At 39.2% G+C, this 25,783-nt stretch overlaps 2 protein-coding genes across 8 annotated transcripts in view; one reads left to right on the top strand and one right to left on the bottom strand.

The window, feature by feature from the left end:
* LOC127442774 (zinc finger E-box-binding homeobox 1-like) overlaps positions 1 to 19,799 on the top strand; it is a 45,549-nt gene extending 25,750 nt beyond the window's left edge. For all 5 annotated transcript variants that reach the window (XM_051700950.1, XM_051700948.1, XM_051700947.1 and 2 more), the window contains 4 exons: positions 8,381 to 10,068; positions 12,925 to 13,509; positions 14,931 to 15,105; positions 16,133 to 19,799. In XM_051700950.1, coding sequence (XP_051556910.1) covers positions 8,381 to 10,068; positions 12,925 to 13,509; positions 14,931 to 15,105; positions 16,133 to 16,761 — 3,077 coding nt within the window. In that variant the 3' untranslated portion in view covers positions 16,762 to 19,799. The remainder of the gene's footprint in view (positions 1 to 8,380; positions 10,069 to 12,924; positions 13,510 to 14,930; positions 15,106 to 16,132) is intronic.
* Positions 19,800 to 19,849: 50 nt separating this feature from the next.
* The window catches only part of LOC127442778 (rho GTPase-activating protein 12-like), a 52,261-nt gene continuing 46,327 nt past the window's right edge, over positions 19,850 to 25,783 (bottom strand). For all 3 annotated transcript variants that reach the window (XM_051700957.1, XM_051700958.1, XM_051700959.1), the window contains 4 exons: positions 25,097 to 25,174; positions 24,872 to 25,006; positions 24,674 to 24,779; positions 19,850 to 22,446 (listed from right to left, as the gene is read on the bottom strand). In XM_051700957.1, the coding sequence (XP_051556917.1) occupies positions 22,272 to 22,446; positions 24,674 to 24,779; positions 24,872 to 25,006; positions 25,097 to 25,174 (494 nt within the window). In that variant the 3' untranslated portion in view covers positions 19,850 to 22,271. The remainder of the gene's footprint in view (positions 22,447 to 24,673; positions 24,780 to 24,871; positions 25,007 to 25,096; positions 25,175 to 25,783) is intronic.

Raw genomic sequence — 25,783 nt, 5'->3', positions numbered from 1 at the left:
AAGTGTGTATGAAAATGAATAACCCCAACTGGTGAAAACCAGATGGAAAGTTAATCTTAATCTGAGGATCTATATGAGTCATGTAATACACACAAAATAATTTAACCCCTTCATAACCAGAGGTAGGGAGGGAGGTTTTATTCTGTTGGAAGTGCTTGTGACTTCTAGTGGGAGTAAATTGGATAGCGGCCTACACAGGCTGCTGTATTAAAATTATAACAGGTAGCCCACCCGTAATAAGGAGCTCAGGCTCACCCGCTGGGTGATGGTATAGTAAGCTCTCTAGACAAAGAACTTTGCGAAGTGATGGACGCCACGTCTAGGATATAAAACTTTGTGTGTTCTGCGAAGACCATCCTGCTGCAAAGCATATATCCTGTAGGGATATACCATTTGTCCATGCCCATGAGGAAGCCATGCCTCTAGTTGAATGCGCCTTTATGCCAATAGGGCATCTCACGCACTGTGATTCATAAGCGAGGGCGATCGCATCAACAATCCAGTGATAGAGCCTTTGTTTGGAGACAGACATTCCTTTTGTGCATCCTCCGTAACAAACAAAGAGCTGATCTGACAGTCTAAACTGGCGAGTGCGCTCCACATACGTGTGCAATGCTAGTAAATGCGGGGCATAATAAATGCGCTAACTGCTCCTCATCTTAATTAGATGGTGGAGAAGAGAAAGCTTGTAGGTACACTATCTGAGCCCTGAAGGGCGTGGAAAGCACCATAGGCACATAGCCTTTTTTGGGTTTGATGGTGGCTTTTGAAAGCCCCGGACCAAATTTCAGACATGAACTGTCAACTGACAGTGCCTGTATATCACCAACCTGTTTGACTGAGGCCAGAGCCAACAGCAGTGCTTTAAAGAAAGCACACGTAATTCAACAGATTCCAATGGTTCGAACAGGGGGCTCGTGAGTGCCCTCAGCACCAGATTTAAGTCCCATGTTGGAACCGTAGCAGGGCGAGGGGGTTCAAGAGCCTCGCTCCCCTAAGGAACTTTATGATCAGATCATGTCTGCCTATAGAGGAGCCAGCCTCTGGGGCATGAAATGCAGAGATTGTTGCTACATAGACCTTAAGCATTGACGGAATAAGACCTGCGTATAACCACTCTTGAAGGAATGTAAGGATCTCCATTATGGAGCAGTTCACTGGGTCTTTGCTGCATGAAGAGCACCAAACTACAAGCACAATCCATTTTAGTGCATAGATGGCGCTCTAGCCTACAAAATGGTGTTCATTACAGACTGAGCCAATTTGAGCTCGTTTGCTGTGCTCCATTTAGGGGCCATATGTGTAGGTTCCACAGCTCCAGCTGGGGATGCCAAATCATGCCCTGCACTAGAGAGAGCAGATTCCTCTTCAGCAGTATTTCCCATGGAGGGCCGCCTAATATCTCCATAATTTCCGGAAACCATGGCTGGTTGGGCCATTTTGGCGCAACCAACAGAACCGTTTCCTTGTCCTCTCGGACATTGCTGATGACAGAGTGAAGGAGACATACCGGTGGAAACGCATATTTGCGTTTCGTTGGCCACTTGTGGGCCAAGGCTTGGGACATGGAGTACCAAAGAGGGCAGTGGGCTGTCTCTGCGGAAGCAAATAGGTCGACTTCCACTTTGCCAAACATTTCCCAAATCCTCAGAACCGTCTGAGGATTAAGTCTCCATTCCCCCGCCATCTGTCCATCACACAGCGTGCCCTAACCCGTGTTAGAGGCATCCGTGTTCACCACTTTTTGTTTGAAAACCTGACCCAGCATCACACCCTGCTGATAAAGGTTTGGAGCGGTCCATGGTGCTAGAGCTGCCAGGCAACGGTGAGTCACGGTGGCCCGCATGTGCCCCCTACGCCAGGCGTGATTCGGTACATGGTATTTGAGCAAGCACTGGAGAGGTCTCATTTTTAAAAGACCTAACAGTATGACGGTGGATGCTGCTGCCATAAAACCCAGCATTTTCTGAAAAGACTTCAGTGGAAATGCTTTCCCCAGTTTGAACTGAGATAGACATTGGTGAATGGTCTGGAGACGCTCACTCATGAGGTCAAACCCCCAAAAAGGAGGTTTGTTGGCTGGGAGAAAGTGTGCTTTTCGCCCAGTTGACATTGAGACCCAGGCTGTTTAAATGATGAAGTATCAAGTCCCTGTGCTCAAATAGCAGAGCCTCTGATCGGGCCAGTTATAGCCAATCATCGAGGTAATTCAGAATGCGTACGCCGTTCATCTTCAAAGGGGCGAATGCTGCATCGACACATTTTGTGAATGTGCACGGGGCCAGAGATGATCTGCAGGGAAGGACTTTGAATTTACATGTCATCCTCTCAAACGTGAATCTCAAGAACAGCATGTTATGCGGTACAATTCGGATATGAAAGTGTGACGAGGAGGATGGCGTGGCTGGGCTGTGAGTGTGTGCACCTGGTGCTGAGCGGCCCAATCAGCGGGAGAGAGATAAGAAGAGGAGTCGGGAGTGCTGGAGGGAGAGAGACGCACACGGAGCTGTGCGTGTGTTCATGGTCAACATCTGATATTATGTTCCAGTTTGATGTTGTTATAATTAAAGTCTTGTTGAGTGTTCAGCTGGTTCCCGCCTCCTCCTTGCCCAAACTTTACCTGTTACACTGGTGCCGAAACCCGAGACTGGAGGAAGACGCACCGTCAGAGAGCCCTCGCCGCTGTAATGCCGAGGATGTTTGATGTGGTGGTACTGGAGCGGTTCGCCCGAAGGCGGAGGAGCCCGCTGCCATCCGCCAGGAGACAAAGGAGCTGCTGTCGTCCGCCAGGGGCGGTGGAGCTCGCTTGCTGTTCGCCAGGGAGTCAAGGAGCTGCTGCCGATTGCTAGAGGGCGGAGGAGCCACTACCATCCACCAGAGGGAGAAGGAGCTCGCCACCGTCCGCCGGGAGGTGGAGCAGCAGCTGACATCTGCAGCGAGGCAGAGGAGCTAGCTGCTGTCCGCAAGGAGGCGACGTCCAGTGTCATCGCCTGGCATCGCAGAGGATCGCTACCCAGCTGACCAAGAACCAAATGGCAGCGTGGTCGGGAACCAGAGTTTTTTTTTCCTTTCTCTCTGTCTCTCCAGCCCCCTTTTCCTCTACCCTCCCCTCATCCTACCCAGGTACCCAGAAGGCGGGGAAAACCAGCCGGCAACATGGCCGAAGGGGCAACTCCTCCCCTTCGGTGGGGGTATGTGACGAGGAGGAGGGCGTGGCCAGGCTGTGAGTGTGCGCACCTGGTGCTGAGCGGCACAATCAGCAGGAGAGAGATAAGAGGAGTCGGGAGTGCTGGATGGAGAGAGAGACACACACGGAGCTGTGTGTGTGTTCGTGATCAACGTCTGTTATTATGTTCCAGTTTGATGTCATGTTATAATCAAAGACTTGTTGAGTGTTGATCCGGTTCCCGCCTCCTCCTTTCTCGAACCCCGTTACAGAAAGTAAGCATCCTTTAGATCTATTGATGCAAACCAGTCCCACTGGCGGTTGTGCGACATTTTGAATGGCTGTTTTGCCAGTGCACGATTCAAGCGTCTCAGATCTAGGATCGGTGGAAGCCGACAACCATTGTATAAGTTATGATCATTAAGTAAGGAAACACTTATTGTAGTTACATAGAAAGCACTTTATTTTTCTGTATAGAGCCGCTGCTGCAACGCTGTAAAAACCCTGGTGAGTCTGCAGCTGTAGTCACGCAAACGCCTTGCTCAAGCTAGCTATAAACCAGGCGTCAGGCACTTACAATGCAAGTGAATGGGGCCAGTCCATAAACGCTAAAATACGCATAGTTTCAAAAGTAAAGCCTACTTAAAGATTTAAACATTATGAAAATAAAAAAAAACAAATATGATAAAATCGCTTACTAAACCTTATCTGTTTAAAGTTATCCAATATTACAACTATTTTGTCATGGCAACAAAACCCTTTAATCTCGGTAAAGGATATCACGTTACTTTGGCTATATTCAGACTTCAGCGACGGAGGAGACTGGTAAATATTGTAATGTTCCGTGCTGCAGTCACTGATTTTTGACGTCATCTTTGTGTGTCGTGTTAAGAGTGACGTAAAAGACCATTTGAAATCCGATTTGAGCAGCCAGAGTGTCCGGACTGAGACGCATCTGAAAAAATCAGATTTCAATCGTATTTGAAACCACCTCCCGATGTGGTTTGAATCAGATTCTGAAAAATCTGATTTCATGTGGTTTTTTGCTTTCTAGATCTGGACAATCTGGATATGCAAAAAATCTGATTTTTAGTGGCAGTCTGAACAAGGCCTTTGTGTTTTGCTTTTGCGTTCATGGACAGGCCCCGTTCACTTACATTGTAAGTGCTTTACAGTAACAGCTTTTTTTAATTAAACTAGGGGCGAGTCGAAATTATTTTTGTGGTAATCAACATTTTGCCATAAATGCTGTCGATTGAGCGCAACTCAAATTGAACCTAGAACATTTCTTTAATAGGTAGTACTTCTCTAATACCTAGTTTCCACCTGGTATTACGATGTGTCTCGGGTGATCCGATCACATGTGGTCAGGTGACACACTGGTCGCTGTTTACACCTGGTCACTTAAATGTGTCTCTTTGACCACTTGTGTTCGGATTTGGAGGGGAGGAGCTCTGTGTCATGACGACATCAATCACTAAGTCGGTGTGTTACTGCATGATAGTAAAGTGCAACAAAGTCAGAAAAGACAAAGCAAGCACTGTTTCTCCCAGATGCGGTTCAAACTAAATCTAAGCACAAATGCAACATTTCGAGCAGAATTATACATTATTTTAGTGTATTACCTGCAGTGGTGTAGTAGTGACTGAAGAGGTGGGCGTACTGTGTTTTTATCATAGACTCATTTGAACTTACAAAATGTATGTCAGGGTAAGGTTTACAGTACACTATTATAGCTTGATATTAAACATCTCTTTAAATAAATAGGTTTGATTAATTAACAGTAAAACTGTCTTTATACTTACTCGAATTAATAAGCTAATACATACCAGGGCTCCAGACTGCGACTAAAACGGTCGCAAATGCAACCAAAAATGATTGATGGTGACAATAATTTAACATCTAGTCACCATTGTCAGGTTGTGTGCATTCATATGCAGTTTCTTCAGATATCATCTTGTGAGTTTTTAAATACATCTTTAGAGCATGCACAACCAGGGTGTCTCGCGCCGCTTTACACCCGTTCTGTTTCTGAAGAGCTCGATGGACCGCATGCAACAACAAACCCAGCGTGAGAGAGTCGTGACCAAATTACTCTTTTGAACTGGATCTTTTTCATGAATCACCCGAAAAGAACTGAGGGTCTGAACTCAGGAGCTCAGGTTAGCAGTTTGAATCAGATTCACTCTCTTTATCTGTAAAGAAAGACTAAAGCAATATTTAAAAGAAAAAATTATATATATATATATATATGAGATCAAGCTTTTTACACTTAGGACAATTGAGGGACTTGTACACAACTATTACACAAGGTGCAAACATTCATTGATGCTCAGGAAGGCAACACACTACGATATGCATACTAGTAATTATCTGTCATGTAGATTCTGAAGGGCAGTACAAAATAAAAAAAACTTTTATCTCTTATATTTGTATAAATTATGAAAGGGGTGTGAACATTTGAGACAAAAGGGAATGCAAACTTGTATTCAAAAATATATTCTGTTTATTAAACCTCTGATTAATGGGTTATCAGCTGTCTTCCTTTTCTTTGGTTTTCGATCTTGTTTCTGAACAGCAATCTAAATCGAGCAATCCTGTGATTTGGTGACTAAAAAAAAGCCATTTGGCTCCTTAATGTTTCAGTTTAGGAGCCAATGGCTCCTATATCATTTTTTTAGTCTGGAGCCCTGCATACACTGGTGGCCAAAACTTTGGAATAATGTACAGATTTTGCTGTTTCAGAAGGAAATTGGTACTTTAATTCACCAAAGTGGCATTCAACTGATCACAAAGTATAGTCAGGACATTACTGATGTGAAAAACAGCACCATCACTATTTGAAAAAAGTCATTTTGATCAAATCTAGACAGGCCCCATTTCCAGCATCTTATCCTTGAGTAATCATGCTAAATTGCTAATTTGGTACTAGAAAATCACTTGCCATTATATCAAACACAGTTGAAAGCTATTTTGTTCATTAAATGAAGCTTAACATTGTCTTTGTTTTTGAGTTGCCACAGAATGCAATAGACTGGCATGTCTTAAGGTCAATATTAGGTCAAAAATGGCAAAAATGAAACAGCTTTCTCTAGAAACTCGTCAGTCAATCATTGTTTTTGAGGAATGAAGGCTATACAATGCTTGAAATTGCCAAACAAAAACTGAAGATTTCATACAAAGGTGTACACTACAGTCTTCAAAGACAAAGGACAACTGGCTCTAACAAGGACAGAAAGAGATGTGGAAGGCCCAGATATAACTAAACAAGAGGATAAGTACATCAGAGTCTCTAGTTTGAGAAATAGACGCCTCACATGTCTTCAGCTGACAGCTTCATTGAATTCTACCCACTCAACACCAGTTTTATGTACAACAGTAAAGAGAAGACTCAGGGATGCAGGTCTTATGGGAAGAACTGCAAAGAAAAAGCCACTTTTGAAATAGAAAAACAAAAAGAAAAGGTTAGAGTGGGCAAAGAAACACAGACATTGGACAATAGATAATTGGAAAAGAGTGTTATGGATCTTAACCCCATTGAGCTTTTGTGGGATCAGCTAGACTGTAAGGTGTGTGAGAAGTGCCCAAGACAGCCGCATCTATGGCAAGTGCTACAGGAAGTGTGGGGTGAAATGTCACCCGAGTATCTGGACAAACTGACAGCTAGAATGCCAAGGATCTGCAAAGCTGTCATTGCTGCACGTGGAGGATTTTTTTTAATGAGAACTCTTTGAAGTAGTTTAAGAAGTTCTGAAATTTTTTTCAAATTATAATAGTAATTTTTCATGTTATTAATGTCCTAACTAAACATTATGATCTGTTGAACGCCACTTTGGTACCAATTTCTTTCCATAAGAGCAAAATCTGTACATTATTCCAAACTTTTGGCTGCCAGTGTACATAACCTCATATATAATAAATTGTATAGGTATGACTGAGTGTAGTAATGTTCACGTTAACATGTTATCTTCTATTACGATATACAGTGCATAAGAGTTAATGCTCAGAATATTTGTTTTATTTGTGTACAAAAATTTTATTTTCTGTGTACAGCTTTCCTATTAAGAAATATAAATTAAGATGATTTGATATCATGAGGAAAAAAAGGCACCACCAACAGCAGTAAAAGACAGAAAAAAATGGCATTTGATATGATTACGGGACAACTCATCATCTGCGAAGAGCATAAAAAACTAGCACGGGTGCAGTGACACTCAGTATTTTCCCAAAGTTTAATAGCATACGTTTTTATCTAAAAGCATTCATATTTTCACTTTTAACAGCAAGGTAAATATACAGTGCAAAATAATTACTCCAGCGCTGCAGGCGCATCTCACTGTTCTAGTAGAACATACTAGAAATGTTCCGCCCCTTTTTGAAACAAAATACGATTGGTTACAAAATATCGAATCGTGTTTAAAGCGAACGTTCTGATTGGTAGCTCAGCTAAGTTGAACCGTCTTATTTTCGCCTGTGCCTTCAGTTGTGATCCCGCCTCCCGCTGCTCTGTGAAGAAAATCTCTGTACACTTATTTATAAAAAATAATCACAATTCACTCAACGGTGCTACGGCATCACATAAGTATAATTAAAACTTATGGGTCAAAAGCCTCCTCGCTGTTCTGGGGGCCTTATGTAACATAACTCATTTTAGGTGGGCATACGCAAAATCCTTTGAAAGATAGGTGGGCATACGGCATATGCCTGCGTATGCCCTAGACTACACTACTGATTACCTGTATTTAAGGAGTTTGAGGTGTTCGTGCTTGTCATCTGTGTTGATATCAGTCACACCGAAGAAGATCCGTGAAGCTCTCATGATTGTATATGTATCCACTTTTTTTAATTTTCCGATCAGATGGATATTTCCTTTTAAAACAGCTCATAACTGGCAAACTTAAAACTTGTTTTAGCGCAGCGTTTGATTGACACGTGAGGAGTGGCGCTTCACTGCTGCCAGGATGCATTCAGGACGGATTAGCGTTTACACCTCAAATGCAATTTTTGACCACATTCATATGTGGCTTTTGTGATCTGATCACAAAACTTTTCAGACCCCATTTAGACCTGTATTTAGGGCTGACCACATGTGATCGAATTATCCAAAACGCATCTTAATACCAGGTGGAAATGGGGTCAATAGGTTTTATTTATGTAATTCTCTAATTATCTCTGTGTGTCTAATTCCATGCATGTCTTTTTCTTTTTATCCAGGTGAGAAGCCATATGAGTGCTCTAACTGCCAGAAGCGTTTTTCACACTCTGGGTCCTACAGCTCACACATCAGCAGTAAGAAGTGTGCAGGCGGGAACCCAGTCAACAGTATGCCTCGCATGCCTGGAGTGAAAGCAGACATTACCCTCTCTCACCCCACACACATTCTTCTGAGAGAGAAGGTGGACATTACCAACAAGCCTCTACAAGAGCAACTCCCCCTGAAGCAGATCAAACAAGAGCCTGTTGAACATCAACCCAAAGCTGTGTCAGCAACACCAACTATAACCACCAATGGAGTTGCAGCCACAAATGCTCAAGGCGTTGTGCAGACTTTGGTCGTGCCCACTGTCGGGCTAGTCCAGCCAATCAGCATCAATCTTAGTGACTTACAGAATGTGCTGAATATGGCAATGGATGGTAATGTTCTTAGGCAGGTGTTGGCTAGTGCCAATGTAAATGGAACGAACACCAAAATTTTAGGCCAAGTGCAAACGCAGACACAAGCAGTTGTGTTGCAGCCGCAGCAGGCACAGCCACAGGTGATCTCTGCCATCTCTCTGCCGGTTGTGGGACAAGATGGAAATGCCAAAATTATAATCAATTACAGCCCCCAATTAGACTCACAACTCAATGCAGTTAAAGTAAACGCAACACAGCCTGTTGTGACACAGCCCACTGCGGCACAAGCCGTTACGGCACAGGAAAAATCTACTGTGTCTGATGTCACACAGCCAAAAGTGGTGCAGGTTCATTCAGCACAGTCCAACTTGACTGAAACCCAAACATCAAGTATTCTCAATGCAAAACCTACACAGGTAAATATCATCAAACCAGTCCAAGCCGGAAACCCCACCAAACCTACATCGATCATCAGACTAACCCCCGCACAGGCTACCAGGTTGGCCCAAGCCCGTGCGGCACAACCAAAGCTCACCCAGCAATCTTTACTGTTGGTGAGGAGAGCAGATGGAACACAGAGTCTCGTGGTTCGACAAGTAGCTATTGCCAATCCCAACACACAGGGCAATTCAACAGTGGAGACAAAGCCCACAGAGACAAAATCAACCCCAGAAAAGACTACAAATACAGTGCTTGTACCACAAACTGAGAGGAGAGAGACAACGGAAAATACGAGTTCCTTAGAGTCTGATGTTTGTAAACAAAACCTGATAGCCAATGTGCCATCGAGCATCAAAATCAAAACTGAACCTGATTCTCCATCTAAGATTGAGACTGAAATGGAGAGGGAGGGAGAGAAAGATATGGAGACAGAGGGAAATAAAGAGAAAGGGAAACAATCTGCAAATAACACAGTTTCACACTCGGGAACAGTTCACAGTGGTGTTGCGTGTGGAGACAACTTCCATAACTATGCAAGTTGTTTGCTTTGCGACAGTGGCCCAAGCAAACTTAAACTCCTTGACTCTCTGAATGGTGACACTAATGGGTCGCCTAAAACTATCTCTCTGTCCTCTCTACTGGATAAGGATAAGAGTGGAGCAGCAGAGCGCCTCCTTCCTCTCCTGAAGGCCTATAGTCAGGACCCTCATCCCACTGAGGAGCAGCTGTCTCAGGTTGCCAAGTCAGTTAAGCTGCCTCTAGAGGCGGTTAGCAAGTGGTACAAGAGGATGCGTTCCAAGAAAATCTTGCTCAAGGCTGCAAGCAACCTGAAAAACAGCCAAAAGGTAAGTACAAAACACATTTTGTTTAACTAGGGTTGTCATTAGGGATGGGACAATATGTAGAATTTCGAAATAACTAGGGCTGAATGATTAATCGAAATAAAACCGAAAATCACGATATGACGTAGTGCGATTATTAAACCGCAAAGGCTGTGATTTAATTAAATAAATAGTTCGCACACGCAGCTCTTACTGTATGTGTGCAGCACTGTTCTCTGTAGTGTTACACATTCTCAAAGCACATGTGAGGCTGATCAGCTGAGCGTGTTAAATTTACAGTGCTCTAGATTTACTAACTGCACATTTGCATAATTCCAAATATGCTTGGCTGTTACTGTCGAAATCTAAAGTAACCTCATAACACTGGGTTTTTGTGGGCAGAAGAGTGGATGAGAGCATTTCTCTGCATTAAAAGGCATTGTCAACTCTACTACAAACAGAACCGTCTTCCGCCAAAATAATGGCTTAAAGGAATAGTTCACCCAAAAATGAAGATTCTCTCCTCATTTACTCACCCTTATGCCACCCCAGATGTGTGACTTTCTTTCTTCTGCTGAACACAACATTTTTTAGAAGAATATCTCAGCTCTGTTGGTTCTTACAATGCAAGTGAATGGTGACCAAACATTTGAAGCTCCAAAAATCACATCAAGGCCACATAAAACTAGTCCATATGACTCCACTGGTTAAATCCATATCTTCAGAAGCGATATGATAAGTGTGGGTGAGAAGAGAGTTCAGAGCAAAGAGAGCTGTAATATTTTTTCCTTTTGTAATCCTTTTTTACCATAAATGTCCACTTTAACATTTTGAAAGTGAAAGTGTAGATATATGGTAAAAAAAAAAGGACTCAAATATTGATTTAAATATCGCAACTCTCTTTTGCTCTGCACTGATTATCCAGTTCACTGATTGAATGTTTTTACTACGAGTGTGATGAAACGTCATTTTGTGGGCGTGTGAGGAGTTGCGTTTGACAGCGGTCTAGAGTTTGTAAGAACAATAATGTTATGATGGACAGAATATTTAAACTGGCTGTATAAAAACACTTCTACTATCTCTATGACTGATGTTTTCATCTGTTTGTGAGCAAGCATTTGTTTTTTAGTGTGCAGTTTGTTTGACCGACTGACACCAATTACATTTAAATTATGTAAAAAAGTTGCTTTGAACTGTAAATTGCAGGACCTTCCTGTTGATGACAAAAACGTGAATTATATTCCAGATTGCAACCTGTCATATTTTTCAGGACATGTTCTGCTCTGTTATATTGCTTGTCCTGCACCTGATTTCTTATAGAAAAAAGTATATTGGAATCACTTATTATTTGAACTTTAAGCATTTAAATTGTGTTTTAGGGAAATTCATTCTGATTAGAAATTATTATGTGCATTTTGCTCACATTTCTAAAAAAATAAATAATTTTCTTTCATACTTTGTCATTTAAGTATTGTTATAACGCACTGAAATGATATCAAATTGTGAACCTTATATTGTACATCGAACCGAATCATGAGATAACAATGTCATCCCATCCCTAGTTGTCATGATACCAAAATTGTATTAGTCTATACCAATACCAGTAATTATTAGAGTAAACAATATCAGAACTAAAGAACAAATGGTAACACTTTACAATAAGGTTGTATTTGTTAACATTAGTTACCTACATTAGTAAACATAAACTAACAAAGAACAATACTTTTGCAGAATTTCTCATCTAAATTTTAATCTTGGTAAATGTTCATTTTAACATACCAATACATTTTTTTATTAAAAGTGGTATGCATTAACAAATAGAACCTTATTAAGTGTTACTGAACAAAGAAATAAATGAAGTGCAGTGAATTATTTCTCTTTTTCTAGTAAATATTACTGATTAATTAATACTAACAACATAATAGACAGTAGTCGCTTTCACACATACAGCTTTTTCTTGGAACATTAACACAATTTTTCTGTTTAGAGGTAATGTGTGAACAGGACCATTTGGGAAATACCCGTAAATCAGCTCTGGCAATTTCCCAGAATGAGAGTTTGTAACATTACCAGAAAAGTATCATTCAGTGTGATCAAAGCGGTGAGTTTATCATTCACGTACAAGGTCAGGACACGCTGAGTCTGCTTTGGGTCAGTCACAAAGTTTTGACAGATTACGCCACGCCTGTGACTCGAGTCAAAAAATGTCATCAAATTTGACAGATGGTGAAACTAAAGGGTTTACAGGTTACTTATTTCTTGTTACTTAAGGTAAAATATCTAGCCTCCTTCAGGAACGATGTGTACACAGATCAACAGCCAGGTGATTCAGTATGATAGTTTAAAGGTAATTTCCAGCAAATGACATCACAAGAGTTTAACTGCATTTTGGTGCTGATGTGTGAATGGTAGAAAAACGAATAAAAGATGAAAAGCTGTTGTATGTGTGAATAGCAGATGTGGACACAAATCAAGGGACAGTTCATCCAAATATGTCATATCTGTTCCAAACCTGAATGAATGACTTTCTGTGGAACACAAAAGATGTTAGGCAGAACGACAGCCTCAGTCACCATTCACTTGCGTTGCATCTTTTTTTCCAATACAATGAAAGTGAATGGTGACGGAGGCTAACATTCTGCTAAACATATAATTTGGTGTTCCACAGCAGAAAGAAACTCAAACTGGTTTGGAACAACATGGGGGTGAGTAAATTATTACAATTTTCATTTTTGGACGAGCTATCCCTTGAGGACAAACCAGCTGCTTTTAATTTTTGCTTTTGATTTCCCTAACTGTAACAAGGTGGTCACTAATAATGCATTTAAACAATAATCAGTTGTTCCAAAATGTATTACTAATGTCCTGCTTTCTCACCAGACCAAGGAAAATACCCCATGTGACCCCACGGATGCGTCTCAAGAAAAGAACTCAACCCAAGACACCTGCGATGCTATTCAAGCTCTTGATGGCACCTCAAAGGAAACCCAAAATAGAACCCTCAGTGCCACTTCACCTGACTCATCTACAACCAATTTCTCCACCGATGATCTTGTCATTGTAAAGACAGAAGACTTAGAGGAGGAGTTGCAGTCTGAGCCACTGGACCTCTCGGTCCCTAAGTCCAGCCCTACTCAAGCCAACACCACCACTAAGCAGCCAATCTCCAACCAAAAGGAGCCGCTCAACTTGGCCTGCCTCAAGAAACAATCGTTGCCAGGCAACACCATCTATGTGGCTCAGGCCGGCACGAGTCCATTAAACATTGTGACGGGGCCATTGCAAACACTGGTTGCCATAGCAGAGCCAGGCGGTGTTCCGTGCATCGGAGCCACATTATCCACCAACAAACAAACTATCCTCATCCCTCAGCTCACCTACACCTACACCACCAACTCTAATATCAAGACAACTGATAATGCCTCGGCAGGTACAAAGGGGACGGTGATACTCAACAACTGTCTGGTAAGGACATCAAATACGCACATATGTTAAAGAGATGGTTGTTCCAAACCAGCATGTAGGGGTGGGTGATATGACCAAAATCTTATATAACTTATATAATTATGAGTCATTTTATATCATGGTAACGGTATATATCACTATATATTTGTTTTTAAAAATCTTTATTAAATAAACCATGTAATGGGGTGGAATGTTTTGGCCAATAACAATATATATGACGATATAGCCTACACATTTTAATGGAAAAAGATTCAAAAAGTTATATAAATAATATAAATATTTTTTTTTTAATTTAAAACTATGTCCAAAGTAAAAAAAAATGAAATAAAAAAATGGTCAACAGTAATATTTAATTTGTTTTATCTATGCTGCATCGTATTTCAATCCAAGAAAAAAAAACTCTCTCTAGTTGAAAATAAGCATTTGTTTTGATTTTAAAACAAACCCCTCCATCACGTATCTAGCAGCCATATCACCCTGCAGCTCTTGCCTGGTTGCCAACTAAAACTAAGCAGGGTTGAGCCTGGCTAGTACCTGGATGGGAGACCTCCTGGGAAAACTAAGGTTGTTGCTTGAAGAGGTATTAGGGAGACCATCAGGGGGTGCTCACCATGTGGTCTGTGTGGGTCCTAATGCCCCGGTGTAGTGACGGGGACTCTACACTGTAAAAAGGCACCTTCAGTCCTTCGGATGAGACGTTAAACCAAGGTCCTGACTCTGTGGTCATTAAAAATCCCAGGGCATTTCTTGTGGTGTCCTGGCCAAATTCCCCCATTGGCCCTTATCTATCATGGCTTCCTAATAATCCCCATACCTGAATCGACTACATCACTCTCCTCTCTATCAATAGTGGTGAGCATACTGGCGCACTATGGCTGCTGTCACAATGTGATCAAGGGTTTCTCAAGAAAACAGCACCTGTTAACGCAATAAATAACCTCCTCCTCCTGCGATTAACTTGATCGGAGCTGTCCCGTGGTCCTGTGTGTTCATCTTTCTCCATATTTGTTTGTCTCTCTCACTATCAGTCTTACGTGCAACCAGGTAGAGCATCACGCACACAGATATTTACATATCGCAATATAGGTGGAATAGAAAAATCTCTGCCAGTTGACACTTTATATCATCACCACGATCGCCATACCGCCCAGCCCTACCTGCATGACTTTCTTTTATTCATGGAACAAAAAAGAGATATTAGGCGGAATGTCACCATTTCATGATGAAAGTGAATGGTGACTGAGGCTAGCATTCTGCCTTACATCTCCTTTTGTGTTCCTAGGAAGAAAGTGAAATGGGTTTTTAAACTGCGTGAGGGCCAGTTAATGACAGAATTTGCATTTTTGGGTGAACTATTCCTTTAACAAAGGTCTGCTGTTCCCTTTCTTATTGTTCTTGTTCTCTGATTTTGTCTCTTTCAGAATGTGGCGGACACTGCTTCTGACTGTCTGTCAGGGGTAGAGGACCTGAATGATGAAGATGTACCTCTCATGAAGAAGAAGAGGAAGACTTCCAGTGGCCTATACGCCTGCAATCTGTGTGATAAAATCTTCCAGAAGAGCAGCTCACTGCTGCGACACAAGTATGAACACACAGGTATGTAAAACACAGACAAGCATGCACTACATATGACTTACAGTGGCCCCCTAAGTATTTATACACTTCAAAATATATAAACATCATTGCATTCAATAACAAATTATTAAAACAATTGTGGTTTATTTTGAAGATAGATTTCACAAGCACACTTTTGACACAAAAAAGAAGCTCATTAGCTTTTAAATGATGAAACAATAGATATACGGACCAAAATTAAGTATTTGGACAACTTTCTGGTTGTAAAACTTAGTGGAACATGTCGTTAAGGAGATCCACAAAATGAAAAAATAAATAAATATATATATATATATATATATATATATATATATATATATATAAAATATATTTATTTATATGACTTTATATATATATATATATATACATATACATATATATGTATATATATATATATATATATATATATATATACACATTTTTTGTCATCATTTACTTACCCTCATGCTGTTCCAAACCCATGACCTTTCTTTTGTGAAACAAAAACGGATATGTTAGGTAAAATGTTACCCGAAAGTTTACATAGGTACTTGAGGATGAACTACTTCATGCATCCACTAAAAATGACCTTGAGACAAGTTGTCTACAAGTAACTGCAAAAACATCTAAAAGTGAAGTTGGTTCTTGTTCCAAAAAAAGTCTAGCAACATTTCTTTGCAGATGCCACATGGTTTGATGTTTTGTTATCTAATCAGGGATGCAAACTACTCACCTTTCAGTTAAAGTCACCTTGTCTGAAGCAAATTTTCCCAAATTGTTTGGTAGAATTTTCTACATTTTACCTATTAAAAATAACTTGAAAGGGTTACTTTAAACTTAAACACTTGAATATTTTTTTTTAAATACAACAAACAAATAAACTGAAAAGATACATCTGGAACATCTGCTATGACATGATACCCAAAATACTTCTCGGGGCCATTGTAATTGTTCATTTCTACTATACAAGTACACTTTTTTGGGGGAAAATCTTGCTGTTATTGCTTACCAACTTCATCACCGTTCTCAGGTAAGCGACCTCATGCGTGTGTCATCTGTAAAAAGGCCTTTAAACACAAGCATCACCTAATCGAGCACACACGACTACACTCCGGAGAGAAGCCCTACCAGTGTGATAAGTGTGGGAAACGCTTCTCGCACTCCGGGTCTTATTCTCAGCACATGAACCACAGATACTCCTACTGCAAGAGAGACACCTATGAGCCACCAGAACAGAACAGCACCTCCACACCTCCCTCTCAGCTTGACTCTGATGAGAGAGAGAGCGATGGAGAGGAGGAGGAAGAGGTGGATTTCTCTGGTCTGGACATGAGTGATATACGGGTTGTTCGAGTAGGAGAGGAATATGAGGATGAGAGTGTAGGAGGAGAAGACGACCAGGAAAGCAGACATGAGGAACACGAGACTGAGAAAAGCAGGTATGAGGAACACGAGACTGAGGAAGGAGAAATGGTGATGGAGGTGGAGCCTGGAGATATTGACACTTTACAGGAGAAAGTGCGGGAAACCGTGGAAATGGAGGATGCCATGGAAACTGAGGAATCAATGGAGGTGTCAGGCAATGCAGAAGAGGACAGAAATTTCTCTAATAATGAAGAGAACACAGAGATGACAACAGAGAAGCAACAAAATGTCTGAAGGAGATAAAGGAGATCTTTCATTCAGGTGGGACTAAGGAAAGAGAGAAACCTCTTCATCATAAACTTACAATTGTCAGTTGCTATGGATACTGTGTATAAAACCCAGGTGTGCCTGATTTACAAACAACATTTTCCTTGTTTTAAAAAAAAAGTATTCAACTATAACAAGGAAAAAAAAAAAAAAATCCCAACATGACTAGACTTCTTAGGACTCAAAAGTTTGTTTTGCTTTGATTTGTTACTGAACCGCCCCTGGTATGTCAATTTATCAGTGTTCACGTCTTTTTTTGTTGCTCTCTCTTGTTTCACTGTATGTACAGTCAGATTTCTATATCTTTATATTGCCAATGAAGTTTACGAAAACAGTATTTTAAAGTTTTGAGAAACAAAACTGAATTCTGCACTGCAGGTATAACTGGTTTACTTACAGCGGTGAATCTCTAAAAACAAAATGTCATCTTTAAAAAATATATAATTTAAATTTTTTTTTGCAACGTGCCATTTTCATTACAAATAAACACATTCCTGTCCCCCTCCCAACTGTAAAAAAAAAAAAAAAAAACAATACTTTAATGCGATGTTCAGAGATTTGGTGAAAGATTTAGAGGGAAAGTACAGTATACAATTATTAATTTTTTCATTTAAGTATAATTTAGCATCGCATACAGCAGGCAAATGCGCAAAGGAAAATCAATTTGTGGTATTCAAGTAGGTTTTTTTTTTACTTGTCGACTAGGTGCAGAACAAGTACTCAATTAGTCGATTACTCGTGCACATCCCTAATTGGGTATGATCATTTTTTTTTTCCTGCATTGGAGTAATGACAGTTTGGGAGGGAAATGTTCTTAACTGTCAAGAAAATATCGCAAATATTTTAAAAAATAAGCTTTATTATCTTTATACAAAATATAACTTCTTATATTTTTTTCTCTTAATTGGGGTGCAATATGACGCAGACATTTCTTCATGAGATTCACCCTTGGATACTTAATGCCTCAAGTTTAAGATACCATTCAGTATTATTATTTTGTTAACCAGGCAGGTTCTTGTTAGTATTGCCTCTTGTTTTGCCATCTGACTGTTTGTCTGCCTTATGAATGAAATTAGATTGCACTTCACTATTTAGAACTCATCTATAAAGATTAAGAAATAATTGAGAAACAAATCAGATGAATCATTACTCACCAAGATCTTCATAGGAATGCTTTTTGCCATTTATCGATATATTAATTGGCATTTAAACTATCACTTGTAACAAGCTACTCATTTTAATAATTTTGTTTGTAACAAGCACTCCAAAATATTTGTCAGTTACTGTTTAAAAAAAAAAAAAAGAAACAGAATGGATCTTTAAAGACGGTTTCTTTAAATTATTATGTGACTTTTCATAATCATGACGCCAAAACCTTCAGTCAGGGAAAAGTGTTTGTTGTCTCAACCTGTAAGCCAGTTTTATGTATGTCATTTCATTTACCTTTGTGTGGCTGTGTTGTAATGTGTCAGTCTGTGTGTTGGTGTTCATAGAAGATGCTCTAAGGAACTGCACACCCACAGCCTTATGCAAGACCGCCCAGCTGTAAGTGCCATTCACCGATTTTAACATAGTTAGCTGCTCCACAGTCAGACTGGACAATTTAGACTTTGTTAACTGACCAATAACTTAAATAAGATAAAATGTAAACACTGGTCAATAATCCAACAACATAAATTTTAGATACATAGTTGTCAAAAGATAAAATGTAACACTGCCCCCTACCTGTCATAATCAAAATGGCACACCATTAAATGGTGCGAGTGGCTTTACATAGCGCTCCTACAGATTTTCAGTGTTAAGAAGTGTTAATGGTTTGTGAAGTGAGCAGTACTTGTTGTTCGCTCTATTAAATCAATTTTATGAAGTTTTGTCAAGATATCTTTATTCAGAATTCCAAACATTTTCTGCTTTAGACCATTTTTTATTATCCTCGTTTTTGAAACCATTTGATAAAACAAATAGCTGAACTAAGTAATGAATCGCAAAGCTAAAAATTATTTCACCAAGCTACAATTGGGGTATAGGATTGAATAAATAAAGTGAGTGTACAGCTGAAGGCCTCCAACCCTTTTTATCCATTTAGATAATGTTTTCACTCATTTATTAATGATTATGAAGGTGCATTGCTGAGTAGCTACAATACATTCTTGCATCCCAAAATCACCCAATATGACTAAAAGCCCTATTTTATTTTATAGCAGGCAAATATAGACAGTATGTGAAATGACTGCAAAGGAAAGATACACTAGTGAGTATAGGAAAGCAAATCTCTCTCTTTTGTTGGTTAGAGGAGGCCACGATAAAAGCAGCACTTTGTCGAGGCGTATAGAATAAAAAAAAAATGTTGATTATGTCAGCAGTATTATTCTTTTCAATGAATTTCTAATTGTTTATTCTTTTTGTGTATGCATGTGTATATTGTGTCTGATTGTACCATCAGTATTATTATCAGTGACAAATGTGTTTCATTTTTAGAACCTTTTTATATGTCTTATTTTTGTATTGCTTTATTTATTTCATGTGTAATACACAATACTGTAGTTTAACACAATTCTATATTTTAGAATTAATCTCAGTGCCACGAAGGAGTTTAAACCCTGATATACAGTATGTAAAGCTGAACTTGACAGTATTAGTTTTATAATTTCACGTTATTTTATACTACCACAGAGCGAGTCAGAAGGCCATCATGCAATCATTGGAAACCATTGCCAGTTTAGTTAAATCCAGAACTTTTTAAACAGTTTCACAGTAATTAACTGACCCTTAAACCTGTGATAAAGAGCATGAATTTATGTTGTTGTACTGTTGTTGAAATTGCCATTCTGAAACCAAAATTCGTCAACCCATTTTATCTATGTTTGTTTTAATTTGTGCCAACTTTGCATTGTGTATAAATGTCAAATTTTCCACAAGGTTATGATAAATCCATAATTTGTTGAATTTTTCGTCCTTTGTTTCTTTTTATGATTCCCCATAAAATAAAATGAAGTGAAGCACCAGCTTGTTTTTCAAATTACTTATTCATTCTTTAACAGGTTTGATGAATATCGATGATGAATATTTTGTTTTTAATGTTAATTTTAATTCTTCACATAATACACAGTTGCTCTACATTGATCTGTGCAATGTTTTCAATTACTATTGACTAATAATTTTGACTCTTTCCTCAGTTCATAAAAACAAATAAAAATAATGTTTACATTAACACACAACAAAAGTCTGAACCAGAACATTAACTAAACAGCTGCCCTACAAAATGTGATCAAATTAATTGTCAGGTAAAAGACGCAATGGTAGGTTTACATTTTAAAACAATAAGCAACGAGAGGGCGTGCGTTACAAAGATTTTACCACATTTAAAGGTGCACAATGCAAAGGAGAGTTAAAAAACAATTAAATGTTCGATAAACAGTTACATTTACCATGAATAATAATCAGAATAAACAATTCTTCCGGCAAGTAATATAGTTCAATATCCTTACTGTAGGGGTTTGCTGTTGCCAAGCAAAATTGCAACTTTGCGCATTAATATAGAATGTGTGATCACAGGTGTGGGTTTACAGGCATTTTATAACAGCCTTGAAAGCAGCTCATCCAACCAGAATTTGAAGACGGAATTTGTTATCATCAAAAAACAAAACTACCGTGGTGCGATTACCTGTTATTTGCTGCCCCCTGGTGGAGAAACTCACACCCAAATGGTGACAAGTTTGCCTTTTTAACTTTATTCTGATCAAGACCAGGGGCCTTTCTAGGATTTGAGGAGGTTCGGGGCTTAGAGGGGGGGGGTTGTAGCAATATTATTGCATAGCCTACATTTAAAATTACATTCGGGGCTACAGTCAAAACATTTGGGGCTGAAGCCCCGGAAAAATGACCTGGCAATGCCGATGATCAAGACAAAGCTCTGCAACATACAGCAGAATGTTTAAAGAATTATATTCAGCAGCCAAATAACCATGCCTGGGTTATATAAGAATACTTAATAAAATAAACAATATGTCTATAATAATACAACTGTGCCGATTTTACCTCTTTTCACTCACCACATACACACACACACAGTATCATCAAACTCATCTTTACAAAGAGCGGTCCAGTATTCAAGTACAAGCTTGAAAACTGGAATACTAACCAATATATTTACGAGTGACATTTTATATACAGCACACTGTATATAGACCCTATTGATGGTGGAGGCCACATATTAGCTTTCGTGTTTGAAAACAAGGCTGTGAAGGATAGACACAGTCTGTTCATTGGATTGAATGATTAAAATGTCACAAGTCATGTCTAATTATCACAACCCATGTTTTCCAGAATTTTTTTGTTCAATTTTTTTGTCTTAACTTATTTTGACAATATATGAAACATTAATTTGTCAGCTGAATGATCAAGACCAAGGACTATAACAGTTCAACCCATTGAAATGACGGGGTGTCAATCCCACAGAGCCTTGTTTTCAATCACAAAAAAATTTAATAAGGCTAGTACCCTGATCAAGGTATATCCAAATATTCAGTAGACTGACAGCTTTCAATGCATGACTGCTGGGTCTGGTGTGGAACAGTAGCAAGTCTAATGTTCTCACAGGGTTAAATGTGTCCTGCACACATTGATTCTGATGTGTCTCTACGGAACCACAGAGGGGACACTCACACAGTCTGAAATTTACCTGATATACACTTGAAAGAGTTGTCTGCTGTACATCCAGAAACTCACTTTGATATTTTACTATCAACAGAGATTCAAGACTGAGACTCGAAAAATAAGACTCAAAAACAAAAACAAAAAAAAGAGTATGTGACTGCGTGTTTGTGTTCTACAAAGTCGAACGTAGTAACTCAGGTGTGTTTCCCAGCAGGGGTTATCTCTGTAGTCAGTGCCAGCATTCTAGAACAGAATGTAATCCATTGCCACAGAGATTTTTGAGTTTTCAGTCAAGAATAAATTCCATATCCATCGTGGTAGTCAGTCAGTTGAAATCTTGTTCCAGCTCAGATCTAATGCAAATTGCAGTACTAGCAATGAAAGGAAACCTAGAATGAAGTTAAAATTTCTCCCTGAAGCAACGCTGTTTTCACATTTTAAGCTCTCGTTGGTCCAAATTGGTGTACGATTTGTCCAAAAAATTTTCCAAAAATGACGTAGTCCAATGGGTGGCAAATGTTTATATATGTGTTTTTTTAATCCAGTCAATGAAGTAGAAAGCACTCAAGAACTTATGCTCAACTGCACAATTTAGTCCAATAAAGATACCGGAAAAGATGTTTTTCTTTTATTTCAATGTTGAAGCCAGGATGGGTGGAGTTTTTTCTAATATGGGCGGTCCTCTCATGTAAACGCACCAAAAAATGTCCAGTGTTCAGACTACCAGTCAATGTGCTGTTTGCTTGGCTTCTCCAGAACAGGCTGGTCTTCAGCAGTACCTGGCCCATTGAGTTTGGTCAAAGGGTTGCTGTAGGTGTGACCTACCTTCCAAATATGGTCTCACATTCCATAAGAATGAGCTCAACAATCTGGTTCTGGTAGATCATGTGCACTGCCATATTCGCTGTCTCTGTCTCTGGGCGCAGGAGTGTTGGGCCAAACACGATTGCTACACTCTGAGTGGTCATCCTGTTCTTGTCTACGTGCTGTATCACACTACAGAGAGAGAGACAAGAAGGAGTGTCAATATGTGACCATTCTTGCTTTTCTTTTTAGAAGCATTTTATTATTTAGTTATCAAAGAAGCCAATTAACATACAACAAAGCACTTCATAAACACACAATGGCAGTTGACATAACACAGCATTGCCCTGAAGTGTGACAACTACACTCACTGAGCACTTTATTAGGAACACCTATACACCTACTTATTCATTTATCAGAATGCAGAAAAAATGTGATCTAAGTGATTTCGACCGTGGCATAATTGTTGGTGCAAGACAGGCTGGTTTGAGTGTTTCTGTAACTGCTGAACTCCTGGGATTTTCATGCACAACAGTGTCTAGATCAGAGGTGCCCAAACTTTTTCCTTTGAAGGGCCAAAAATCAAACTTGATTGAGGGCAGTGGGCAAAATTAAACGTTGCATATATCAAACTGTATTATTTTAAAATTAAATATTAATACTGCAAAACACACAGAACTCTAAAATTAAAATCATCAAGTGTCCTATATTTGCACAGTGCACATAATTGATTTCAATATAATTGTTTTATGTATGTTGTGTCTTTTTCTCATTTGTGAGTCACTTTGGTTCAAATGTCTGCTAAAGGACTAAATGTAAGTGTCTCTTAAAACATGGTTACTGTCTCTTTAAGAACAGCGCATCTCCTCACATTGAACACACAGTAGTTCTGTGCAGTTTTGGAGAGATGAAGATACAATGGCATGATGTAATACTATCAAGTAGGATATTGTTTTGTTTTGTGACAAAGATTTTAAAGATATTTCTTATCATAGACATAGGGAAACCAGTACTCTCAAAAAAGATTTTTGAGAGTACTGGTCTGTTCACTTATAGTGCTTGTCGTAATGTTGTGCAGTGTTTGGAGTGAATGGAACAATTGTTTATATTGAAATGCTCCCTCACCTGACTTTATCAAGCCTGCTTCACGGGTGCGCTTCAGTGGTCGGATATGAAATGCAGCACAATGTATAGTGCACGTTCAAGCCATATTTCATTTCAGATGACTGTACGCACTGTTCCGCAAGTTCACCTAATTACCTGTCATTTCTTGACACTACTTCAGTTCCCGCTCCCTTTTAAACCAACTAGGTTCTGTCTTGTGGTATTGAATGCCCACCTCTGACATTGGAGCTGGCAAATCATAGTGAAGATTTTGGGGTGGCTCCTGGTATAGCGAACTTTCAGACAGCACTTATTTAAAGGTCACTGAAAATCAAATCACTTATACTCTCTACTTTTCGAATAAGCTATAGTTTTTGTAATGCAAAAATAAAACAAAAAATGTTAAAACAAAAAGATTAATTAAAAACAAAGAGCTGCATCAATGCCATACATATATATTCTATTTTCTCCCCTCTTGTCATCTATGGCAAGGTGGGCCAAATCAAAGTTCATCACAGGCCAACTTTGGCCCGAGGGCCCTAGTTTGGGCACCTCTCCTCTAGAGTTTACTCAGAATGGTGCCAAAAACAAAAAACATCCAGTGAGCGGCAGTTTTGCAGACGGAGACGGCTTGTTGATGAGAGGTCAATGGAGAATGGCCAGACTGGTTCGGGCTGACAGAAAGGCTACTGTAACTCAGATAACCACTCTGTACAATTGTAGTGAGCAGAATAGCATCACAGAATGCACAGCACCACCATAGTGTTCCTAATAAAGTGCTCAGTGAGTGTATATTCCATATAAAACTATTTTAAACAGCATTTTCATTTCTGTTAGGCATGCAGTTTTTAAGACCTCAAATGAATTGAGATTATATGGTATATTAGTAAGGCAAAAAGGTGATTAAAAATAGTGACAAACTTAGAACTGTTATTGCACTTAAAATATACATTTTCCCCAATTGTGTATATACAATATAACACAAAATTAATGTTATTTGTCAATAACTCACAACAACAGGAAAGACAAAAAAATTGTTGGACAATATAGAGTATACTATCATTAAGTCACTTTACTGGAAGTAGGTCTACTTGGTGGCAGCTGAGCAGCTTTTTCTATATAGTTAATAGGCATACTAGTACAGTTATCTACTGGGAAAGACCAAAATCTTCAACACTGTTTGGAAAATTATAACATATATAGAGGAATGAGCAATTAAATATTACAACAATGGTGTTTTAAATTTTGCTTCTTCAGCTCAAATCAAGCAAAACATTTATTTTCAAGTTGCTCCAAGTCCTTGGTGTCTACTCACAGCTTCAGGTGTTTGAAGAGCACCTGTATGGTGTCATGGTTGGGCGGGGGCAGCTGCTTCATTATATCCTTAACAGCTTGAACTTTCTGTTTATAATCTGGCATTTCTACACACAAACACACAAAAATGCATTACATTTGCATTACATTTCTGTCTCAAACAGACGGGCAAATACACATTTAATTTGTCTCCACTTACTTATAGCGCTGATGAAATTGTTGAAGAAAGCGTAGGTGAACAGAGGTTCTGGTAGCTCGCGGAAAAACATCTTAAGCGCTCCAGTGGTCACGTGAATGTCCTCCCATTTGCTGTCCCCCAGGTCTACTTGTTCATCTGTATTTGTTAGGATCACAGTGACACAAAATCCAAGTGAACTGTTGTTTTATAGACATACGTAAAGGTGTGAAAGAAGGCAGGACTTACCATGATTGACAGCAAATCTCAGTTTTTGTATAATGGCCAAATTTCCACTGACTCTATACAAACCATCCACTTCCAACCCTGCAGAAAGAAGCAACACAACACATCAGAATGCATGTAAGTTTCGTACTTATTTCTTCATTTCATATTATATTAGCAGCATAAAAATTTGAGTAAAAAGTTTAATTGAAAAATTAACATGAATTCCACATTTAAGTATCTGGTATTTCCCCCTTTTGCTTTATTGAGAGCATGCACTCAAGCATGAGTTTGTACTAAACCTAATGATCCATGTTATCCCAGCATGATTTGGTAATGTTCCAAAGAGCATCTTGTGTGCCTTAATGGAAGCAAGAAAATCTGCAGCAAGTTGCAAACAACCCCTTAAGTTAAGAAACCCTTAGTGACAATACACTTGCAATTACAACCAAGGGTTTTCTTAAATTAAGGGGTTTCTTGCAACTGAGCCCAGACCTTTACAAGGAGTTGACATGGTCAATGTCACAAATCTGCTTATTTGATTAGCGACCTAGAAGTAGTGCCTTTAATATTTCTTCTTAATTTTATTTCATAATGTTTTAAATGTTGTATAATCCTAAAGATTTATTACCAAGTTTACATTTTGAATCCCAGATTTTCAATGTAGACTCTTTTTTGATCCCCACTGTTTATAGTTGTTACAGGAGTGCA

The sequence above is a fragment of the Myxocyprinus asiaticus genome, chromosome 6 (assembly GCF_019703515.2).
Source record: "Myxocyprinus asiaticus isolate MX2 ecotype Aquarium Trade chromosome 6, UBuf_Myxa_2, whole genome shotgun sequence".
Classification (NCBI taxonomy): Eukaryota; Metazoa; Chordata; class Actinopteri; order Cypriniformes; family Catostomidae; genus Myxocyprinus; species Myxocyprinus asiaticus.
Note: the sequence above shows the minus strand (reverse complement) of the source record. Positions and strands in the feature narration are given on the sequence as shown.